The sequence below is a fragment of the Borostomias antarcticus genome, assembly GCF_949987555.1.
Source record: "Borostomias antarcticus genome assembly, chromosome: 7".
Lineage (NCBI taxonomy): Eukaryota > Metazoa > Chordata > Actinopteri > Stomiiformes > Stomiidae > Borostomias > Borostomias antarcticus.
Genome location: NC_140240.1, coordinates 17,930,116 through 17,952,660, shown reverse-complemented (window position 1 = coordinate 17,952,660; position 22,545 = coordinate 17,930,116). Strand labels below are relative to the sequence as shown.

General features: G+C 42.5%; 1 protein-coding gene across 2 annotated transcripts in view; it reads left to right on the top strand.

The window, feature by feature from the left end:
• Positions 1-459: 459 nt before the first annotated feature.
• LOC311311444 (atlastin-2-like) overlaps positions 460-22,545 on the top strand; it is a gene marked incomplete at its 5' end in the record, with an annotated part of 114,378 nt that continues 92,292 nt past the window's right edge. For both annotated transcript variants that reach the window (XM_084441160.1, XM_084441159.1), the window contains one exon: positions 460-532. In XM_084441160.1, the coding sequence (XP_084297286.1) occupies positions 460-532 (73 nt within the window). The remainder of the gene's footprint in view (positions 533-22,545) is intronic.

Genomic DNA, 22,545 nt, shown 5'->3' with positions numbered 1-22,545 from the left:
GTATTGTAAACGTAAGTGAGGTATTGTTAACAAAAAAATATGAATTGTAAATGTAAGTGAAGTATTGTAAACGTAAGTGAAGTATTGTAAACAAAAAATATATAAATAATCACTTAATTATTAAAAAATAAAATAAAAATTGCATTTACGATACTTTTTTGCGTTTACAAAACCTTTTCTGCCTTTACAATACTTTTTCTGCGTTTACAAAACTTTCTTGCGCTGCAAAACATTCTGGCCTCTCTTTGACGTGGGGGCGGGGTTAGATGAGTGGCGTGTCCAGAGAGGAAGAGGCGGGGTTTCGGGATGCCCAACGTTTTTTGGACTTCTTCTATGGTTTTGATTTATATATGGCGGTGGGCATCCCGAAACTCCGCCTCTTCCTCTTATAATGGGGTAGGAGGGATCTGGGGTTTTGACGTCACGTCAGCTGAATAGTGTTATTTTGAACAGGTCAAGATGGCGGAAGAGAGTAGGTTAAAGCATCGGAATCACTCTCAGCAAAATTGCAAAAACAGCATCTTCGACGAAGGTAATTATTTATTTTCGGAGAAGGTGTTGATGGCTACATGTTGATTATATGGAATGAGTGATGCTCGGTACATTTCTATTAATTTCAACATGAGTTATCCAGTACTGCAGAATATCGTGTTAACGTGAGGAACCCAGATCTATCGCATCTCAGCATCTCATCAACTGCACATTTGAGGGTCACAATATAACATGCCAGCTGGGTCGGAGCTCATTTATCTCCTCACTCACTCAATCGCCTCAAATTATGCTTTACGCTAATTCAAGGTATTGCTGGGCAGATCTAGCTAGTCTGTCAGCGTAGCTACTGTTAGCCTATTCTCTCTAGGGATGTAGCACTAGCTAACGTTAGCCTAGCAACCTCGTATCTCTGTCAAAACGCGACCACAGCATGTTTGTCGTGAACACACTTTTGACTATCAAATTTAAGTACTAAGTAGCACTAAGCACTCGTCTAGAATAGTAACTAGCTAGTACTGGATAAGGGGTTCTTCCCCTGCTGTCAGAAATGCAAGTTGACGGTAATATAGCGGCCAATGTTATTCTGAATTGGCTAGTCTAAGATACTCGCACTAACGCCGTTAGTTACAACAGGTATACATTGCTAACTAGCACCAGCTAAATGGACAAAGTGTTATTTTACCCTGTGCTGGTTTTCCAACGTCTGGCTAACTAATGGGGTCTCTGGCTTTACTAGTGGTAGCTAGTTGGCTAATTGGTTTGGCTAAAATGTGTCAGGCCTTTGAAAAAAACAATGAATTAAATCAAACAGGGCTGGCGAGTTGCTTGGTGGTTAACGTTAGCTGGTGTTCACTGCTGAATCTTGTACAACATATTTGAGGATTAGTTCCGCTAATGGCTAGTTAGCTACCATGCCGGTTGACTAGCAGTGTTGCTACAGTGTTATTACAATGCTCTGCATGTAATGATATCATTGCTGGACTCTCTGTTATGGCTATGGTCCCAGATAAAATGACTGCAATATGTTAACATCACACCATGAAATGCTTGCATGCGTGTCAGAGGTGGACCAAAGTAGCAATGCACTTCCTTGTCTATTTCTTGATCTTTGTGAGCTGTCAATGGGCTAAGTGATGAAGTAGCCAGCCAGCTATGACTTTGACTCTGCTCTCGTTGCTTCCACGCCTAAGCTAAGCCCCCATAGCAGCGTGTTGTTGTTTACTAGTATAGCAGAGCAGCTGGTAAAGTGTAACCTAGTCCAGTCTGTTGTGAACATTGACCAGAACAGCTTCACTCTGCCAGAGCCTGTTATATCACTGGGACTCTTAGGCGGGTGAAAAATGTTTTGGTTTTCAGCATGGATGTATTAATAGAACTGGATACTATGGGTGTGCCGGGAGCCCACTATTTGTATTTGTATTTGACAGCTTATTATTCGGATTCGTATTCGGAAGCGGGCGGGGCTTAAACCGGAAGTCGGTTCAAAACGGTTTAAACTGAGGGGAAATGTCATTTATTTAGCCTAATATTAATTAGGGCCCGAGCACTGGCGGTGCGAGGCCCTATTGAAACTCGAAGGATTATTATTGGGGCCCGAGCACTGGCGGTGCGAGGCCCTATTGAAACTCGAAGGATTATTAGGGCCCGAGCACTGGCGGTGCGAGGCCCTATTGAAATTCGAAGGATTATTATTATTCTCCTACCTTCTCCTTCTTCTTCTTCTTCATCTTCTCCCCAAACAAATGCCTTTTTGGTGGCCTAAACATCGATGAAAACGGATGAAACTTTGCCATTTTCCCCTTGTTTTTACCATTTCCATGCCTCGTATTTTAACGAACTCCTCCTACAGATTTCATCCGATCAACTTCATATTCGGTCAGCTTCATCTGAAGACCTTTGTGATCAAAAGTATCAAAAACATTTTTTTTCACCAAATACCCTTGCCGTGGCGCCTCACGTCCTCATAACTCCTCCATACATTATCCAATTTGTCCGATATATCTCACGCTTCATGAAGGTTCTGTCCTGAACACATCTATGTGTCAGTATTTCGTCATACTTATAGCGCCACCTTTTGGTGAAACAGGAAGTCCTCATAACTCCTACATACATTATCCAATTTGTCCGATATATCTCACACTTCATGACGGTTCTGTCCTGAACACATCTATGTGTTAGTATTGCATCATACTTATAGTGCCACCTATTGGTGAAACAGGAAGTCCCCATAACTCCTCCATACATTATCGGATTTGTCCGATATATCTCACGCTTCATGACGGTTCTGTCCTGAACACATCTATGTGTCAGTATTGCGTCATACCTACAGCGCCACCTACTGGTGAAACAGGAAGTCCTCATAACTCCTACATACGTTATCCGATTTACTCAACATTTCTCACGCTTCATCAACGTCCCGTCCTGAACACATCTATGCTTCGGTATTGAGTCACGCCTAGAGCGCCACCTACTGGTGACAGGAAGTTTCTCTCAGTACTGCACACCGAAATAGCACAGCCTTTAACGGCGCAGCACCCCGACACGCGTGGGGTGCGAGGGCCCGCTCACTGCTGCTCGCAGCACTAGTTAGGGCCCGAGCACTGGCGGTGCGAGGCCCTATTGTATTTCGAAGGATTATTATTCTACCTTTCTACCTTCTACCTTCTTCTTCTCCCCAAACAAATGCCTTTTTGGCGGCCTAAACATCGATGAAAACGGATGAAACTTTGCAGATACGTCAGTCCCGGTGAAAAATTTGATAATTCATGGGTGACGGAAATGGGCGTGGCAAAACAGCTCAAGAGCGCCCCCTGGAAAATTTAAAATGGCGAGCCCCACCTTTTAGTTTGATGTAGGCGAACGAAATTCGGTGGGCATATGTAGTTTATCGAGACACACTAAAATGTCTCTTGGACCTATACCCAACATGCAACAGGAAGTCCGCCATTTTGCTCTTAATGTGCCATTTTCCCCTTGTTTTTACCATTTCCATGCCTCGTACTTCAACGAACTCCTCCTACAGATTTCATGCGATCAACTTCATATCGGGTCAGCTTCATCTTAAGACCTTTGTGATCAAAAGTTATCAAAAAAATTGAGTTTTCACCAAACACCCTTGCCGTGGCGCCCCACCAAAGTTTGACATTTCGCCATAAAACACGATGTCCTCATAACTCCTCCATACATTATCCGATTTGTCCGATATATCTCACGCTTCATGAGGGTTCTGTCCTGAACACATCTCTGTGTCAGTATTGCGTCATACTTATAGCGCCACCTATTGGTGAAACAGGAAGTCCTCATAAGTCCTCCATACATTATCCAATTCGTCCGATATATCTCACGCTTCATGAAGGTTCTGTCCTGAACACATCTATGTGTCAGTATTGCGTCATACTTATAGCGCCACCTATTGGTGAAACAGGAAGTCCTCATAACTCCTCCATACATTATCCGATTTGTCCGATTTATCTCACGCTTCATGACGGTTCTGTCCTGAACACATCTATGTGTCAGTATTGCATCATACTTATAGCGCCACCTATTGGTGAAACAGGAAGTCCTCATAACTCCCCCATACATTATCCAATTTGTCCGATATATCTCACGCTTCATGACGGTTCTGTCCTGAACACATCTTTGTGTCAGTATTGCATCATACTTATTGCGCCACCTATTGGTAAAACAGGAAGTCCTCATAACTCCTCCATACATTATCCGATTTGTAACTCCTCCATACATTATCCGATTTGTCCGATATATCTCACGCTTCATGAGGGTTCTGTCCTGAACACATCTATGTGTCAGTATTGCGCCATACTTATAGCCCCACCTATTGGTGAAACAGGAAGTCCTCATAACTCCTCCATACATTATCCAATTTGTCCCATATATCTCACGCTTCATGACGGTTCTGTCCTGAACACATCTATGTGTCAGTATTGCGTCATACTTATAGCGCCACCTATTGGTGAAACAGGAAGTCCTCATAACTCCTCCATACATTATCCAATTTGTCCGATATATCTCACGCTTCATGACGGTTCTGTCCTGAACACATCTATGTGTCAGTATTGCATCATACTTATAGCGCCACTTATTGGTGAAACAGGAAGTCCTCATAACTCCTCCATACATTATCCAATTCGTCCGATATATATCACGCTTCATGAAGGTTCTGTCCTGAACACATCTATGTGTCAGTATTGCGTCATACTTATAGCGCCACCTATTGGTGAAACAGGAAGTCCTCATAACTCCTCCATACATTATCCGATTTGTCCGATTTATCTCACGCTTCATGACGGTTCTGTCCTGAACACATCTGTGTCAGTATTGCGTCATACTTATAGCGCCACCTATTGGTGAAACAGGAAGTCCTCATAACTCCTCCATACATTATCCAATTTGTCCCATATATCTCACGCTTCATGACGGTTCTGTCCTGAACACATCTATGTGTCAGTATTGCGTCATACTTATAGCGCCACCTATTGGTGAAACAGGAAGTCCTCATAACTCCTCCATACATTATCCAATTTGTCCTATATATCTCACGCTTCATGACGGTTCTGTCCTGAACACATCTATGCGTTTGTATTGAGTCACGCTTAGAGCGCCAACTTCTGGTGACAGGAAGTGTCTCTCAGTACTGGACACCGAAATAGCACAGCCTTTAACGGCGCCACACCCCGACATGCGTGGGGTGCGAGGGCCCGCTCAATGCTGCTCGCAGCCCTAGTTATTAGGGCCCGAGCACTGGCGGTGCGAGGCCCTATTGAAACTCGAAGGATTATTAGGGCCCGAGCACTGGCGGTGCGAGGCCCTATTGAAACTCGAAGGATTATTATTCTCCTACCTTCTCCTTCTTCTTCTTCTTCTTCTTCTTCTCCCCAAACAAATGCCTCTTTGGCGGCCTAAACATTGATGAAAACGGATGAAACTTTGCAGATACGTCAGTCCCGGTGAAAAATTTGATAATTCATGGGTGACGGAAATGGGCGTGGCAAAACGGCTCAAGAGCGCCCCCTGGAAAGTTTAAAATGGCGAGCCCCACCTTTCAGTTTGATGTAGGCGAACGAAATTCGGTGGGCATATGTATTTCATCGAGCCACACTAAAATGTCTCTTGGAGCTATACCCAACATGCAACAGGAAGTCCGCCATTTTGCTCTTAATGTCCCATTTTGTCCTTGTTTTGACCATTTCCATGCATCGTACTTCGACGAACTCCTCCTACAGATTTCATCCGATCAACTTCATATCGGGTCAGCTTCATCTTAAGACCTTTGTTATCAAAAAAATTGAGTTTTCACCAAACACCCTTGCCGTGGCGCCCCGCCAAAGTTTGACATTTCGCCATAAAACACGAAGTCCTCATAACTAGAGATCGACCGATATGCATTTTTTAGGGCCGATACCGATACCGATAATTGGCAAATTGAGGTGGCCGATAGCCGATATTTAAGGCCGATATTTAATATCACCAATTCACTTTTTTTTTTCTTTTACAAAATGACAAGGAGAGATGCAAATAAAATAAAATATTTTATTTTGGTCTTCACCTGGGCACACATTTAACAGCTCTCATATACTGTATTACAAATGAATTAAAAATAAATAGGCCACAATTCCTCTCATGTCTCATGTTCTCATTCAACAAAATCTAATAAAATAAAATACATTTCTACTGAATGTTTTACAGGCTACAGTAGCTGAACGTTGCCATTTAGAACAGGGCAGGCTACTTAGAGTGAGACGGAACGCTGCTACTAATCATGAAACGTAACCAAGCATGCCCAGTGTAGTAAGGTGTTATCAACCTAATACTCCCAATCTAAGATAACTAGGTTGTAGTGTAAGAAGCATAGCCTCTCAGCCTGCTCACCGCTGAGCTTGTTTCTTCTTTTTTCATATATTGCCCCTACTTCACTAAATACACGCTCACTAGGAACGGAAGAAGGTGGGGGACAGAGATATCTCCTCGCAAGAGGGGCGAGCAGGGGCAACTCTGCCTCGCTGATCTTCCACCACTCGAGTTGATCACTTTTATGGTCAATCACTGGCTCTCGTAGGTACCGCTCTAGCTGCTCTTCCAGGCTGGCCCTGACACTAACCACTGCTGACCTGACGCCAAGCAAGGCATCATACATGTGGTCAATGAGGTCACTCTTGATGACATAGTCTAAAAAAATATATCAGAAAAAAAGACAAAACACACAGGTTAATATCCAATTAAACTCCAGTCAAGTCACCACGTTTCAAGACATTTTTCCTGCCCGTTTAATTTAGTATTTAGCCTATTGCAGACACCTAAAAGAAAATAAAGACAATAGACCATTTTACTGTTGGTAAACAATTAAGTGTGCGCATTTTGGCAACAAAAGAATGAACTCATTACAGCGATATGTAGGCTATTTCGAAACGGGATAATGACGTTCCATAGAAAAAGGTCTATATCAAACTACAGCAAACCACAACAATGTAGACTATTTCTCCAGTGGGAGCAGACTACAGAATTGTCCCTTCGACTGATTTTCAATGTTTTACTTTTCAACACAGCTGAATGTTTCATGACAGAATTGAAACATACTGCACACTTAGACAACAGTATATTAGAGTTGTCTGTTTAATTGAGCGATGCGTTTCGCTCGCTTCGTCATGCTCTCCTTTCGCATTGCTTCGATGAGCCTATAGAAGCAACATGCGAAACGCATCGCACAATTAAACAGGCCCTCCTCAAATATAGACTACTGTTGTCTAAGTGTGCGGTATGTAACAATTTTCTTATGACTAGCTCTGGCTTTATACCTGCACCTTTGATATAGCCTACGCTGTGCACAAGCACCCTCTTTTTAACAGCTGAATGTATGTAGCCTATTTGTTTTCATTTGCATTCATGGGTGCTAATTAATAAACTATTTGACAACGGGAAGAGCAGAGTTGCATCCGACATCATATCGTTTTAGGCAACAAGTTGTGCGTAATAGCCTACAAGTGAATGAGCTCATCCAGCTCAATGGGACACGACCGCGTATCAGCAAGTGCCTCTCCGGAGAGGGAGATGGCAGAACAGCATGGGAGATTTCGCTGGTGCCATATCGTTTTTGTTGTGGCGCAGAGTTACATTAATGTACATTAGGCCTACACCTTCATACGAGTAAAATTGATTTAACAGTTAATTCCGAACGTCCTTCCTCCCCTCACATCCATGCCTCTCAATGCGCTTCCGCTTTCCTATATGTCTAGAAGTGCATAGTTTTGCCTTGATTCAAATAGTCTTAAAATTCGATGTATATTACATCTTTATCAGACTGAATTAAATGTTTTTTTTAAGATCCGTCTCCCCTCTTTACAATGCGCTTTCATTGTCCACAAGTGGAAAGAAAGTCTAGACGTTGAGCTAGCCCGCTGGACCTGTCAGTTTTACCGCTCCATAAAATCACCCCGAGCTGGTGTAATTCCTCCGGTGGGCTACTTACTGACCCATGTTAAGTTAGCTAGCAGACCATTTCCTAATAAGGTGTAAAATGTCTGAGTGACTTTGATTTGAACTACAAGGATGGGAGAGCCAATTGGTGACGTTAGCTAGCTATCAGTCAGACTCAAGCCAAGGGAAAGTTCTAGCAACTAGCATAGCCTTGCTAGTTAAGGCTAGCTAACGTTAGTTGCATTACTTCCACGTTATTGGAGGCTGCCTATTATGAAAATCAATTTAACATGACAAATGTTATGCAGTCTCCGAGTAGGCTGGTAGCCTAGTAGACCCTCCGCGTTCCTCGGCGATGTGCACGGAACGCTTCTTGCTCACCAACATTATATGGCTCTTTCGTAGTGACGCAATATCGGCCTTATAAAGCCGATAGCCGATATGACGCCAAAACGTGAATATCGGCCCTAATTATCGGCCGAGCCGATTATTGGTCGATCTCTACTCATAACTCCTCCATACATTATCTAATTTGTCCGATATATCTCACGCTTCATGACGGTTCTGTCCTAAACACATCTATGTGTCAGTATTGCGTCATACTTATAGCGCCACCTATTGGTGAAAAAGGAAGTCCTCATAACTCCTCCATACATTATCCGATTTGTCCCATATATCTCACGCTTCATGACGGTTCTGTCCTGAACACATCTATGTGTCATTATTGCGTCATACTTATAGCGCCACCTATTGGTGAAAGAGGAAGTCCTCATAACTCCTGCATACATCATCCGATTTGCACCAAATTGCTGACGCTTCATGAAGGTCACCTTCTGAACACATCTATGCGTCGGTATTGAGTCACACTTACAGCGCCACCTACTGGTGAAACAGGAAGTATTCATAACTCCTACATACGTTATCCGATTTACTCCAAATTGCTCATGCTTGATGAAGGTCGCGTCCTGAACACATCTGTAGGTCAGTATTGAGTCATACTTATAGCGCCGCCTACAGGTCAACAAGGAAGTCATCATAACTCCTACATACATTGTCCGATTAACTCAACATTTCTCACGCTTCATCAAGGTACCGTCCTGAACACATCTATGCATCGGTATTGAGTCACGCTTAGAGCGCCACCTATTGGTGACAGGAAGTTTCTCTCAGTACTGGACACCGAAATAGCACAGCCTTTAACGGCGGGATGCGAGGGCCCGCTCAATGCTGCTCGCAGCCCTAGTTAGGGCCCGAGCACTGGCGGTGCGAGGCCCTATTGTATTTCGAAGGATTATTATTAGGGCCCGAGCACTGGCGGTGCGAGGCCCTATTGAAACTCGAAGGATTATTATTATTCTTCTCCTTCTCCTTCTTCTCCTTCTCCTTTACTCCAAACAAATGCCTTTTAGGCGGCCTGAACATCGATGAAAACGGATGAAACTTTGCAGATACGTCAGTCCCGGTGAAAAATTTTATAATTCATGGGTGACGGAAATGGGCGTGGCAAAACGGCTCAAGAGCGCCCCCTGGAAAGTTTAAAATGGCGAGCCCCACCTTTCAGTTTGATGTAGGCTAACGAAATTCGGTGGGCATATGTATTTCATCGAGCCACACTTAAATGTCTCTTGGAGCTATACCCAACATGCAACAGGAAGTCCGCCATTTTGCTCTTAATGTGCCATTTTGTCTTTGTTTTGACCATTTCCATGCCTCGTACTTCGACGAACTCCTCCTACAGATTTCATCCGATCAACTTCATATCGGGTCAGCTTCATCTTAAGACCTTTGTGATCAAAAGTTATCAAAAAAATTGAGTTTTCACCAAACACCCTTGCCGTGGCGCCCTGCCAAAGTTTGACATTTCGCCATAAAACACGAAGTCCTCATAACTCCTCCATACATTATCCAATTTGTCCGATATATCTCACGCTTCATGACGGTTCTGTCCTGAACACATCTATGTGTCAGTATTGCGTCATACTTATAGCGCCACCTATTGGTGAAACAGGAAGTCCTCATAACTCCTCCATACATTATCCAATTTGTCCGATATATCTCACGCTTCATGACGGTTCTGTCCTGAACACATCTATGTGTCAGTATTGCGTCATACTTATAGCGCCACCTATTGGTGAAACAGGAAGTCCTCATAACTCCTCCATACATTATCCAATTTGTCCGATATATCTCACGCTTCATGACGGTTCTGTCCTGAACACATCTATGTGTCAGTATTGCGTCATACTTATAGCGCCACCTATTGGTGAAACAGGAAGTACTCATAACTCCTCCATACATTATCCAATTTGTCCGATATATCTCACGCTTCATGACGGTTCTGTCCTGAACACATCTATGTGTCAGTATTGCGTCATACTTATAGCGCCACCTATTGGTGAAACAGGAAGTCCTCATAACTCCTCCATACATTATCCAATTTGTCCGATATATCTCACGCTTCATGACGGTTCTGTCCTGAACACATCTATGTGTCAGTATTGCGTCATACTTATAGCGCCACCTATTGGTGAAACAGGAAGTCCTCATAACTCCTCCATACATTATCCAATTTGTCCGATATATCTCACGCTTCATGACGGTTCTGTCCTGAACACATCTATGTGTCAGTATTGCGTCATACTTATAGCGCCACCTATTGGTGAAAAAGGACGTCCTCATAACTCCTCCATACATTATCCAATTTGTCCGATATATCTCACGCTTCATGACGGTTCTGTCCTGAACACATCTATGTGTCAGTATTGCGTCATACTTATAGCGCCACCTATTGGTGAAACAGGAAGTACTCATAACTCCTCCATACATTATCCAATTTGTCCGATATATCTCACGCTTCATGACGGTTCTGTCCTGAACACATCTATGTGTCAGTATTGCGTCATACTTATAGCGCCACCTATTGGTGAAACAGGAAGTCCTCATAACTCCTCCATACATTATCCAATTTGTCCGATATATCTCACGCTTCATGACGGTTCTGTCCTGAACACATCTATGTGTCAGTATTGCGTCATACTTATAGCGCCACCTATTGGTGAAACAGGAAGTCCTCATAACTCCTCCATACATTATCCAATTTGTCCGATATATCTCACGCTTCATGACGGTTCTGTCCTGAACACATCTATGTGTCAGTATTGCGTCATACTTATAGCGCCACCTATTGGTGAAAAAGGACGTCCTCATAACTCCTCCATACATTATCCAATTTGTCCGATATATCTCACGCTTCATGACGGTTCTGTCCTGAACACATCTATGTGTCAGTATTGCGTCATACTTATAGCGCCACCTATTGGTGAAACAGGAAGTCCTCAGAACTACTGCATACATCATCCGATTTGCACCAAATTGCTGACGCTTCATGAAGGTCACCTTCTGAACACATCTATGCGTCGGTATTGAGTTACACTTACAGCGCCACCTACTGGTGAAACAGGAAGTACTCATAACTCCTACATACATTATCCGATTTACTCCAAATTGCTCATGCTTGATGAAGGTCGCATCTTGAACACATCTGTAGGTCAGTATTGCGTCATACCTACAGCGCCACCTACTGCTTACAGGAAGTCCTCATAACTCCTACATACTTTGTCCGATTTACACAACATTTCTCACGCTTCATCAAGGTACTGTCCTGAACACATCGATGCGTCGGTATTGAGTCACGCTTAGAGCGCCACCTACTGGTGACAGGAAGTTTCTGTCAGTACTGGACACCGAAATAGCACACCCTTTAACGGCGCCACACCCCGACCCGCGTGGGGTGCGAGGGCCCGCTCACTGCTGCTCGCAGCACTAGTTATTATTATTATTCTCTTTCTTCCAAAACAAATGCATTTTTGGCGGTCTAAACATCGATGAAAACGGATGAAACTTTGCAGATACGTCAGTCCCGGTGAAAAATTTGATAATTCATGGGTGACGGAAATGGGCGTGGCAAAACGGCTCAAGAGCGCCCCCTGGAAAATCTAAAATGGCGAGCCCCACCTTTCAGTTTGATGTAGGCGAACGAAATTCGGAGGGCATATGTAGTTCATCGAGACGCACTAAAATGTCTCTTGGAGCTATACCCAACATGCAACAGGAAGGCCGCCATTTTGCTTTTAATGTGCCATTTTGTCCTTGTTTTGACCATTTCCATGCCTCGTACTTCGACGAACTCCTCCTACAGATTTCATCCGATCAACTTCATATCGGGTCAGCTTCATCTTAAGACCTTTGTGATCAAAAGTTATCAAAAAAATTGAGTTTTCACCAAACACCCTTGCCGTGGCGCCCCGCCAAAGTTTGACATTTCGCCATAAAACACGAGGTCCTCATAACTCCTCCATACATTATCCAATTTGTCCGATATGTCTCACGCTTCATGACGGTTCTGTCCTGAACACATCTATGTGTCAGTATTGCGTCATACTTATAGCGCCACCTATTGGTGAAACAGGAAGTCCTCATAACTCCTCCATACATTATCCAATTTGTCCGATATATCTCACGCTTCATGACGGTTCTGTCCTGAACACATCTATGTGTCAGTATTGCGTCATACTTATAGCGCCACCTATTGGTGAAACCGGAAGTCCTCATAACTCCTCCATACATTATCCAATTTGTCCGATATATCTCACGCTTCATGACGGTTCTGTCCTGAACACATCTATGTGTCAGTATTGCGTCATACTTATAGCGCCACCTATTGGTGAAACAGGAAGTCCTCATAACTCCTCCATACATTATCCAATTTGTCCGATATATCTCACGCTTCATGACGGTTCTGTCCTGAACACATCTATGTGTCAGTATTGCGTCATACTTATAGCGCCACCTATTGGTGAAACAGGAAGTCCTCATAACTCCTCCATACATTATCCAATTTGTCCGATATATCTCACGCTTCATGACGGTTCTGTCCTGAACACATCTATGTGTCAGTATTGCGTCATACGTATAGCGCCACCTATTGGTGAAACAGGAAGTCCTCATAACTCCTGCATACATCATCCGATTTGCACCAAATTGCTGATGCTTCATGAAGGTGGCCTTCTGAACCCATCTATGTGTCGGTATTGAGTCACACTTACAGCGCCACCTACTGGTGAAACAGGAAGTCCTCATAACTCCTACATACGTTATCCGATTTACTCAACATTTCTCACGCTTCATCAAGGTACCGTCCTGAACACATCTATGCTTCGGTATTGAGTCACGCCTAGAGCGCCACCTACTGGTGACAGGAAGTTTCTCTTAGTACTGCACACAGAAATAGCACACCCTTTAACGGCGCCACACCCCGACACGCGTGGGGTGCGAGGGCCCGCTCACTGCTGCTCGCAGCACTAGTTATTATTATTCTTCTTCCGAAACAAATGCCTTTTTGGCGGCCTAAACATCGATGAAAACGGATGAAACTTTGCAGATACGTCAGTCCCGGTGAAAAATTTGATAATTCATGGGTGCCGGAAATAGGCGTGGCAAAACGGCTCAAGAGCGCCCCCTGGAAAATTTAAAATGGCGAGCCCCACCTTTCAGTTTGATGTAGGCGAACGAAATTCGGAGGGCATATGTATTTCATCGAGCCACACTTAAATGTCTCTTGGAGCTATACCCAACATGCAACAGGAAGTCCGCCATTTTGCTCTTAATGTCCCATTTTGTCCTTGTTTTTACCATTTCCATGCCTCGTACTTTAACGAACTCCTACAGATTTCTTCCGATCAACGTCATGTTGGGTCAGCTTCAACTTAAGACCTCTGTGATCAAAAGTTATCAAAAAAATTGAGTTTTCACCAAACATCCTTGCCGTGGTGCACCGCCAAAGTTTGACATTTCGCCATAAAATACGAAGTCCTCAACTTCTCCATACATTATCCGATTTGTCCGATATATCTCACGCTTCATGACGGTTCTGTCCTGAACATCTTGATGAAGGTCGCATCTTGAACACTTCTGTAAGTCAGTATCGCGTCATACCTACAGCGCCACCTACTGGTGAAACAGGAAGTCCTCATAACTCCTACATATGTTATCCGATTTACTCGAAATTGCTCAGCGTTGATGAATGTCCCATCCTGAACACATCTGAACATCATAACTCCTACATACAGATGTGGGAACATAAGAATGTAACTTGACCCGCGGTATTCTAACTGGCGCTTTACGGCATTCCGCACCACCGCTCGCCTGCCCATAGGGGCGCAGTAATACCACTCATTGACCCATTGCTGTAGCTCATCTCGCACATTAGATGAGCCTACCGTTCTCAAACTCCTTGTTCTCTGTCTGGTTGTAATTTAATTATTACGAACAAAGCCTATCTATTTATAGTTTCTATATCTGTAACTGTCGTGAAGCTGCACGATAAGACCGTGATAGCAAGTTAGCTCACGACAGCAGCTTCCATAATATTAACGGTAGCTGTCGGTGGCTAAAAAGCAGATAGCTAACTTTACAACGATGATTCCTTAAGCTATTTTGATTTCGATGCTATTAGTTCAACTTCTGTTTCTCGGGCAGGAACGGAGACAAACTCGCATTAGCAGCAAAGCAGCTAGAGGAATGATCTTAACATTAGCTAACTGCTTTAGCTACTGCTAGCTACCGTCTTCTTCACTTCTCCTTCGGTAAAACATGACACTGTTGTGTTGTGGTATTGTGGAGGGCTTAGGCAGAAGCAGGAAGAGAAACCACTTTTGCCCCATATAAGTAAAATAATGGTCTCATAAGCATTTTCGATTGTAAAATTGTGTTCACTTGTTTTAGTTTGCAAACATATGCAATTTTCTTAGCATTCCCAGCTTTGTATGTAGTTTTAATGTGAAAGATACATCTTGAATGCAGTCAAGACAAATTATTTTGCCTCAACTTTTGTCAAACCCCCTGGATCCAGTCAATTGGATTATAGGCTATAGGCTACTTTCGTTTACAATGACGTTACCTTATGAACACAAATAGCTTAACCTATAGGCCTACATAACAAAACAATAGCCTAAAACCATGTTTATTTACAATGTATTTTCTTTCATTGATAGCATGCCAATAGTTCAACTATACGGAATTGGACCGAGGAGTGTTCTCATATGGAACTAGGCTTCACACGCCCGCCCGCAACAAGAGCTGAATTGTAGTCAGCTTTCCCCGCTGCGCGCAGGACGCGTGCGTCCCCCGCTGATCCGAGCGAGAACGCAGGCGGAATGTCGCTCCCCGTCTGAAACAGCCTTGACTCCTGGAATCCCAAGGTCTTTCATATTGAAATTCTCTGGATGGTCTGGGGATGCGAGACGGGTTAAGGGAGTGCATCAGTCGTGAGCCTTGACAGTAGGCTACCAGCCTGCGCTGCGCTCAGAACAAAGTTGGATGAATGGATGGACTTATTGGAATCCTGGAAAATGTTTATTGCGCTCTAAAATCATGAAAGCATAAATGTAAAAATGCAGCAACAGAAGTAGTCTAGATGAGATGGTGGTTTAAATGAATGGCAACACATAAATTGAGACATAAATTGAGACTGGTGATAATGCTGATAATCTACAGTAGGGCCTACCTCTGGCTGAGTTCATGGTTACAGCCATTCATCTCTTACACATGGGCCTATACAATACTTGCACAATCTACTTTGGACGTTAATCCATCCATCTATCAATCAAACTAGCGAATTCAATGGCCGGTCATGGCAAAGCACCCGCTAACGCAGGCTACCCCCCTCCCCACGATCCAGGGCTAGGAAACCGGTTCATCCAGTTTATTTGAATATAAAAGCATTTGGGGGGGGGGGGTTACAATAGTCTAGTCCAGGTTCGCTGGCGAGTGATGAGCTAGTCAGATGGCGCATGCATGTGTGGACATTGTAGGCCGATTCTGTAAAACCTAAAGAATAAAAGTAGGCTACGTTCAACATTCATTGGAGTGGTCCAGTTGGATAGGCTAGTCTAATCTAAATAAATTGAGGAACTGTATTTTCAGTGTTTGCTCGTAGCGGACTGCATCGATCAATGCAATGACTCTCCATGGTTTTCAGTTTTACCCTTTTCATCAATAAAACATCATTTTTACAACCATGTCTCATTGATTGGGAAGGCATTTAGAGCTGCCGGTCTATTAGCCTACATTCGGACTCAGAGGATGACATAACTGTTTATTGAGAAACAATTGGCTATATAAAGAAATACCACAATGCATGTAGTCTAGATATATTACATTATGGTTATACACTTTATGGTAGACTGCCCTCTCGCTCGCTAAGCAGGTTACATTGTGGCTGTTTTGTTCATCGCAGAAGCCTATAGGCTACACATTAAAAATGTTTTTTTTTATATAGACCTAGAAGGAATCAGAATATGTGGAAATTTAATTTTAGCCTATTTTAATACAATTCAAATTCTGCTTAAGAGGGAATTATTTTCAACGGACCTTATGACCTGAGCATAATTAATAATTATCTAAGTTAATATAGGCCTATGAGAACGCAACGCTTTTTACGATAGGCTAGGCCTATGCGTCTTGTGATTGTACTGTAGCCTAGGCTACAACTTGAGGCTTGCCCTATTGAATTCATTTTATAGCCTACTAGGCTACTCATTATTATCGAATTATCTAGTTGATATATGAATAAAACAATAAGCCGTTTTAATGGCTATGGGCTACTAGTTGTAGCTATATGATGCGCTCTGCTCTTATACGCACGGTTGAGGCGGCAGCTCAAATACACTTCGCACATATCCTCTGCTATAGCCTCTCACAGACAGCTAGGTGCACTTCATGCATTGGTAGACAGTTCTGTTCTTGCTGCAGCTTGTCTTCACCATGCATTTTTTGGGGGGTATTCTTCTGTGGACACTGCGAGGGGCGCCGCAGGTGGCTGTTTGGACGCCAGAGCGCGCAGCTCTTCAGCCAACTGGAGGATGTCGCGTCTGGGGAGGCTCTGCGTCTCTCCACCAGTCCCCAGCGAGTCCAAGCTCCCCCAATGAATAATACTTATTTATAATAGCCTACATAGCGCGAAACTGTGCATATAATAGGCTGTAGCCAGCGCGAAACTGCGCATACCCTATAGCCGTTCATTGAACAGCTGGCGGCCGGTATAAATAAATAAAAACTTATACGATATTTTGTTATTTCAATGATCTTGAATATATATATATATTCAAGATCATTCAAATAACAAAATATTGTGTATGTTTTTTTCATTTATAATTTAACAATAGGGGGTGCAACAGAACACAATTTTAGGGAAAGTCATTGACAGGCGGACTTCAATGTTTTATTAAAATATAGTTATGTGCAAATGAAAACCCACAATCGTCCTATGGACCTTACCCCGATTTTGGAAATCAGATAAAGGCGTTCACAAGACCATTTCAATAATCGCATTATTACAATTATCGGTTGATGTCTCACTGTCAAACCTGCCGCTATGCACAAGATAGTTAATGTCCGGATATGATTGGCAATGAGTGATCTTTACTCATGGCGACTATTTCAATTTTGTATGGATCCACACCTCCGATCAAGCTTATTTTTTCTTTGTATCGTGCTGAAGCCATATAGCCTACTGCGCTCAGACTTGGCTACATTAGCTGGTGCCCTGTCTTCAAATTTACTTCCGGGGTTTACGAGTAGCCTACCAGTTGAATGCGTTCCAGAAACAAAACGCAAAACCCTCACGTTCACCACATCTTTACTAACAAATATATTTACAATACTGTTATTTTGCGCATTTGACTTAACAGACACCACGTCTTGACCCGACGTCAGTTGCCGAGATAGATAGGCTACTGTAGGCCTAGATATAGTATAGGTGTTCGTAATAATTAATTTACATCGAGATGGAGAAAACGTGTTTGAGAACAAGGTAATAATAACAATTAAACGTTATTTGTATAGCCCCTTTCATACAGATAAATTCAGCTCAAAGGGCTTTACAACAGAGCATTTAAATTAAAGAATGTGAAATTTAATGATGCTTCATTCATAGACTATAGGAGAAAAACACTGAGCCCAGCCTGCTAAATCTACTCAAAGACGCCACCTGGCGGTGGTGCATCACTAAAACGAAATAACACCCGTCTGAAATCCCACGAGATTTCCAACGGGATTTCCCTGCCAAATACCGCGAGGTGAAATGCTGCAGCATGTGACATTTCTAACTTCCCACATCTGTACATTATCCGATTTACTCAACATTTCTCAAGCTTCATCAAGGTATTGTCCTGAGCACATCAATGCATCGGTATTGAGTCACGCTTAGAGCGCCACCTACTGGTGATAGGAAGTTTCTCTCAGTACTGGACACCGAAATAGCACAGCCTTTAATGGCGCCGCACCCCGACACGCGTGGGGTGCGAGGGCCCGCTCACTGCTGCTCGCAGCTCTAGTTGCATTTCTTTTATGACTAAAGTGATTGTCAGCAGTCTCTATTAAAGTAGGCCTGCAAGTAGTAAACTGATCAAACAGGATACATCACATTAGGACTGCACAATTAATCATAAATTAATCGAAATCGCGATTATGACCTCCACGATTACCTAATCGCAAAAGGCCGCAATTAAGGGGAGGCACCCCAGGTGAATAGGAAAAAAAAAAATCCTTAATAGGTATCACCATCAAACTCCCCCAGTTTGTTAAGTACATTAAGAAGCATCTTTTTTGTATTACAAGTTTTCTGAAATCTTATGGATTAATATGCAAATTAGGCATATGCACTAAATATGTGCTAATTTGCATAATTTCGGGACATCAATTTTTTTAATTGTTTCAAGACAGATTCAAAATTCTGGTTTTATTTTGTTCACATATCCCTATTCAAAACTTTGTCCAAGGGGGATTTTTGATATCTCTTTTCTTCACTTCAGAAATCAGAAAATACTGTCAACAGTCATAAAAAGACCAATTTTCGCCATGTTTTAGGGATAAACTGTTATATAAATCAGGCTATGAATGAAATTTAAAAAATCCCCCTTGGCCAAACCCTTCAGAATATGGATTGGAACAAAACTGGAAAGTTAGGTGTATGTAGGTGCTACTCAAGTGGTGGTTTTGATGTCCCTTAGATGAGAAATAACTCATTTTGAGAAAACGGGCTTTTAAAATTTGTATTGTAAAAAACCATACATTTGCATTTGAAACCAATATTTACAAACACAGTATCCAATCACATCATTAGTAACAACATTACACAACATCTAAAAACACATAGAAACTGAAAACTGAATAACACAGCATGTTGTGGATTCAAAATAGTCCAGGAGTAGACATTTTGTATAGAGAAGCAAGACCTGTTTAGTTGGAAGCCCACTCAACACGTCAAGGTACAGCCCACGAGTGGGATGTTAGTAAGACGAGACTAGAGACGAGACAATGTTAGTAGGGAAGAGAACATTCCCTTTTAGAAAGCTTGTAACATTATTTTGTTAAACAGATCATGGACAAAGATAGACACATTTGACGAGGACATGCATGAGAAAACAGATTATCTAACTTTTTTTTTTTTTTTAAGCGTTTTCAATGGAGAAAACATGAATGAATGAATGAATGAATGAATGAATGAATGAATGAATGAACATGAAGAGTAAGCTGATTCATAAATACACAGGACAAAATGTGGTAAACAATGCAGGGTAAACACCAATAGAAGCTAAATATAGTTTGCCAAACAAACAAGTGATATAACCATCGTCAAAAGCAACACCAAGACAAACAAGACATCAAGCTACGCCGTCATAGGTCTACAGAGTCACTCCTCAGATGGCACCACACTAGCTATCCACAAAACTGTTCTAGGCAGCTGGTTTGTAGAACCCACTCAGCTGCAGTCCACAAAACTGTCCTATAACCACAATATATTCCTGGTGCGCATGGGGTTGTCATCAGTGGACATACAGTGAAGCAGACTACCCCATATTGCCGCCTTCATGTTGTCCACTGAACACTGGTTATTGAGAATTATTGTAATAATTCTCAATAACTGTAATAATTTTGTAACATTTTGCATTTATTGGCAGTCAGCTTACCTACCTCTGGGTCCACATCTGCATATGCCTGCCTAATCTGCTCTCTGCTTCTGTGCAAGGACTCCAGACCTCTCTCTATTTCAGCAACTGAAATTAAAACAGTTTATTTGGTCAGTTTATGGATGCATGTAGAAATGCCACAGGTAGAGAGAGGGAGACTACTGTGTATGTATAGGCTTCTGATATTGGCTAGAGAGAGAGAGAGAGAGGGAACACGTTTCAATAGCCTACCTGTCACCCTCTTGTCATGTTTCTGATACGTTTTCAGATGAAGCCCTGGGATCCCTAACACTTTACTAATCTTTTGGAGAGCTGCATACCCCAACCCTAACTCGTGCGCTAAGAGGACCATCCTCACATTGACATCAAATGCAACATCATTCCTAGTTGTATCATGAAGCCGAGTCGATGTGTAGACACTTTTGCGATAGCCATTTCTCACAAAGACTGCACTCTAAGAGCAAAGTACTACAGAACCCACTATTCTGAGGATCTATGTTATTTTTAAGACCAGTTCCTGCACAATTAGGACAAATCAACCCAGTTATCAGCTCATTCAAACGCGCCGCATCTCTCTGCTGTTCACTGGACATGCTAACGCTAGCTTTATCTCCCTGCTGCTCACTGGACATGCTAGCACCGGCTAATGACAACTTGCGAGAATAGGCACTTTTTGTCTCATAAATGTAATCCTTTTCATTTAGTTTCTCTTGTTTTCTGTTCAACCTTGCGGGCAAACACTGTTGTAGTTGTTGCTTATTACGTTTAGAACGCTTCACAGACGGCATTGTTTGGATTAGATATCAGGAAGTGGAAACGTGTCACATGACGCGCTGAACCAATCACGTTCTCAGAAATCAACAATAGCCAATGAGATTTCACGCTTAGCATCAAACCCGCCTCTGTATTTCCACGATTGGTTGCTGATACAAATGAAACTATCAGGTTTGGTTGCGATAACATTGCGCTCGAGAGAGAGAGCTTTCCAATGATACCTGGGATGACCGGATCCAGATGAAAGAAACGCTGCGAAAAAGGCTAACTTTTGGTGATTTTAGGAAGAATCTACAGACGCAAACAGACTAAATGAAGTAAAATAAACATCTAAATGCGTATTTTTGATGTTTTATTTCCACTAGTATGGAAGAAGAAGACATGTTATGGAACCAAACTAGCACAAAATCTCAAATTTGACCAGGGCGTTGAAAAACGATGTTTTCACCTACCGTGTCTCCCCTTAATGTGATTAATAATTTTGCTTTGAATTGAGTGTGCTAGGACTACACGGACGAATCACAGGCGCTTATGCTGTCTGACACATGCGTTCCCACTGAGTACGCTGTGCGCAGCAATTTCACTGAGAAGACAGATAGCAGTAGGTCAAGACGAGTGTCACAAGAGTACCTGCAGCCGTGAGTAGTGAAAAAATTAGCGAAAACGAGGTCAGTGAGTTAGTGGCCAGAAATGGATCAACGTCCGTGATTTGGGAGCATTTTGGTTATTATATATTAATATTATACATTAAATATTAATCAAAATTATTAATCGCAATTAGCATTTTGAAGCAAATAATCGCAATTATTATCTTTTGTCATAATTGTGCAGCCCTACATCACATTCATTTATAGCAACTGGAATAGATGACAGTGCCATAGATTGATTAGATACACTGCAATGGATTGGGATTGAACAACAACAAAGTTATGTTTTAGTTGAATACACACAAAAAACGCCATCTTAAAGAATAGGTTCACTGTTTTGGACTGTAGGGCCTATTCTCAGTCTGTCTCACATGAACCTACCATGTAGTGACTAATTTTTCTAATCGCTTCAGTATTGAGCTACAGTTGTTCTGCAGGCGCACACCAATATGATGAATGTGCTTTTCTGAGATAGGAAGCGCAGGGTGTAATAATCTTACCAGTCTCAATATGCTCTCCTGTGAAATGTAGCGCAATCTGAAACCGAATGTTGAAACAAAAGTTCAATTTGAAACGGAACTATTTCGTGACCGCACTACCTAATACATTTTGCACTGTAAACTTGCACAGTAGCCTACATTGTAGTGAAGGGGAAGGCCGTTGATCATATCTCTCTACAACATACTGTGAAGGTTTACAGTGTGAAAGGTATGAGGTAGTGAGGTTCTTGACTTCTGATCTGTTCTTTCCACTTTTTCTTGCTCTCTATGTACTCCCAAAGATATCTTCTGCTCTAAAATTCAAATAGGATCCTCCTCTCCACCCCAAGTTCTTCCACACAACTTCCCTTAGTTCTCTGAACTTACTCCCTATATCAGCTCACATCCATTTTAAAACTCTGGTACTAGCCTACAGGGCAATGAAAGGAACAGGTCCCTCCTACCTCCAGACTATGGTCAAGCCCTACACCCCTGCCTGACCGATTGGTTACCCCATCGCTCCGAGGTCCCTGCAGTGATGAAACTGACCACTGATGTCAGGACAACAGAGTCACTATCCATTTTTCACCGCAGGCTGAAAACTCGCCTCTTCAAGAAGTATTTCCCTGAGGGGGGCTCTAGCACCTATTGTATTTGTACTCATACACATTACGCTATTCCTTGCACATTGACTTC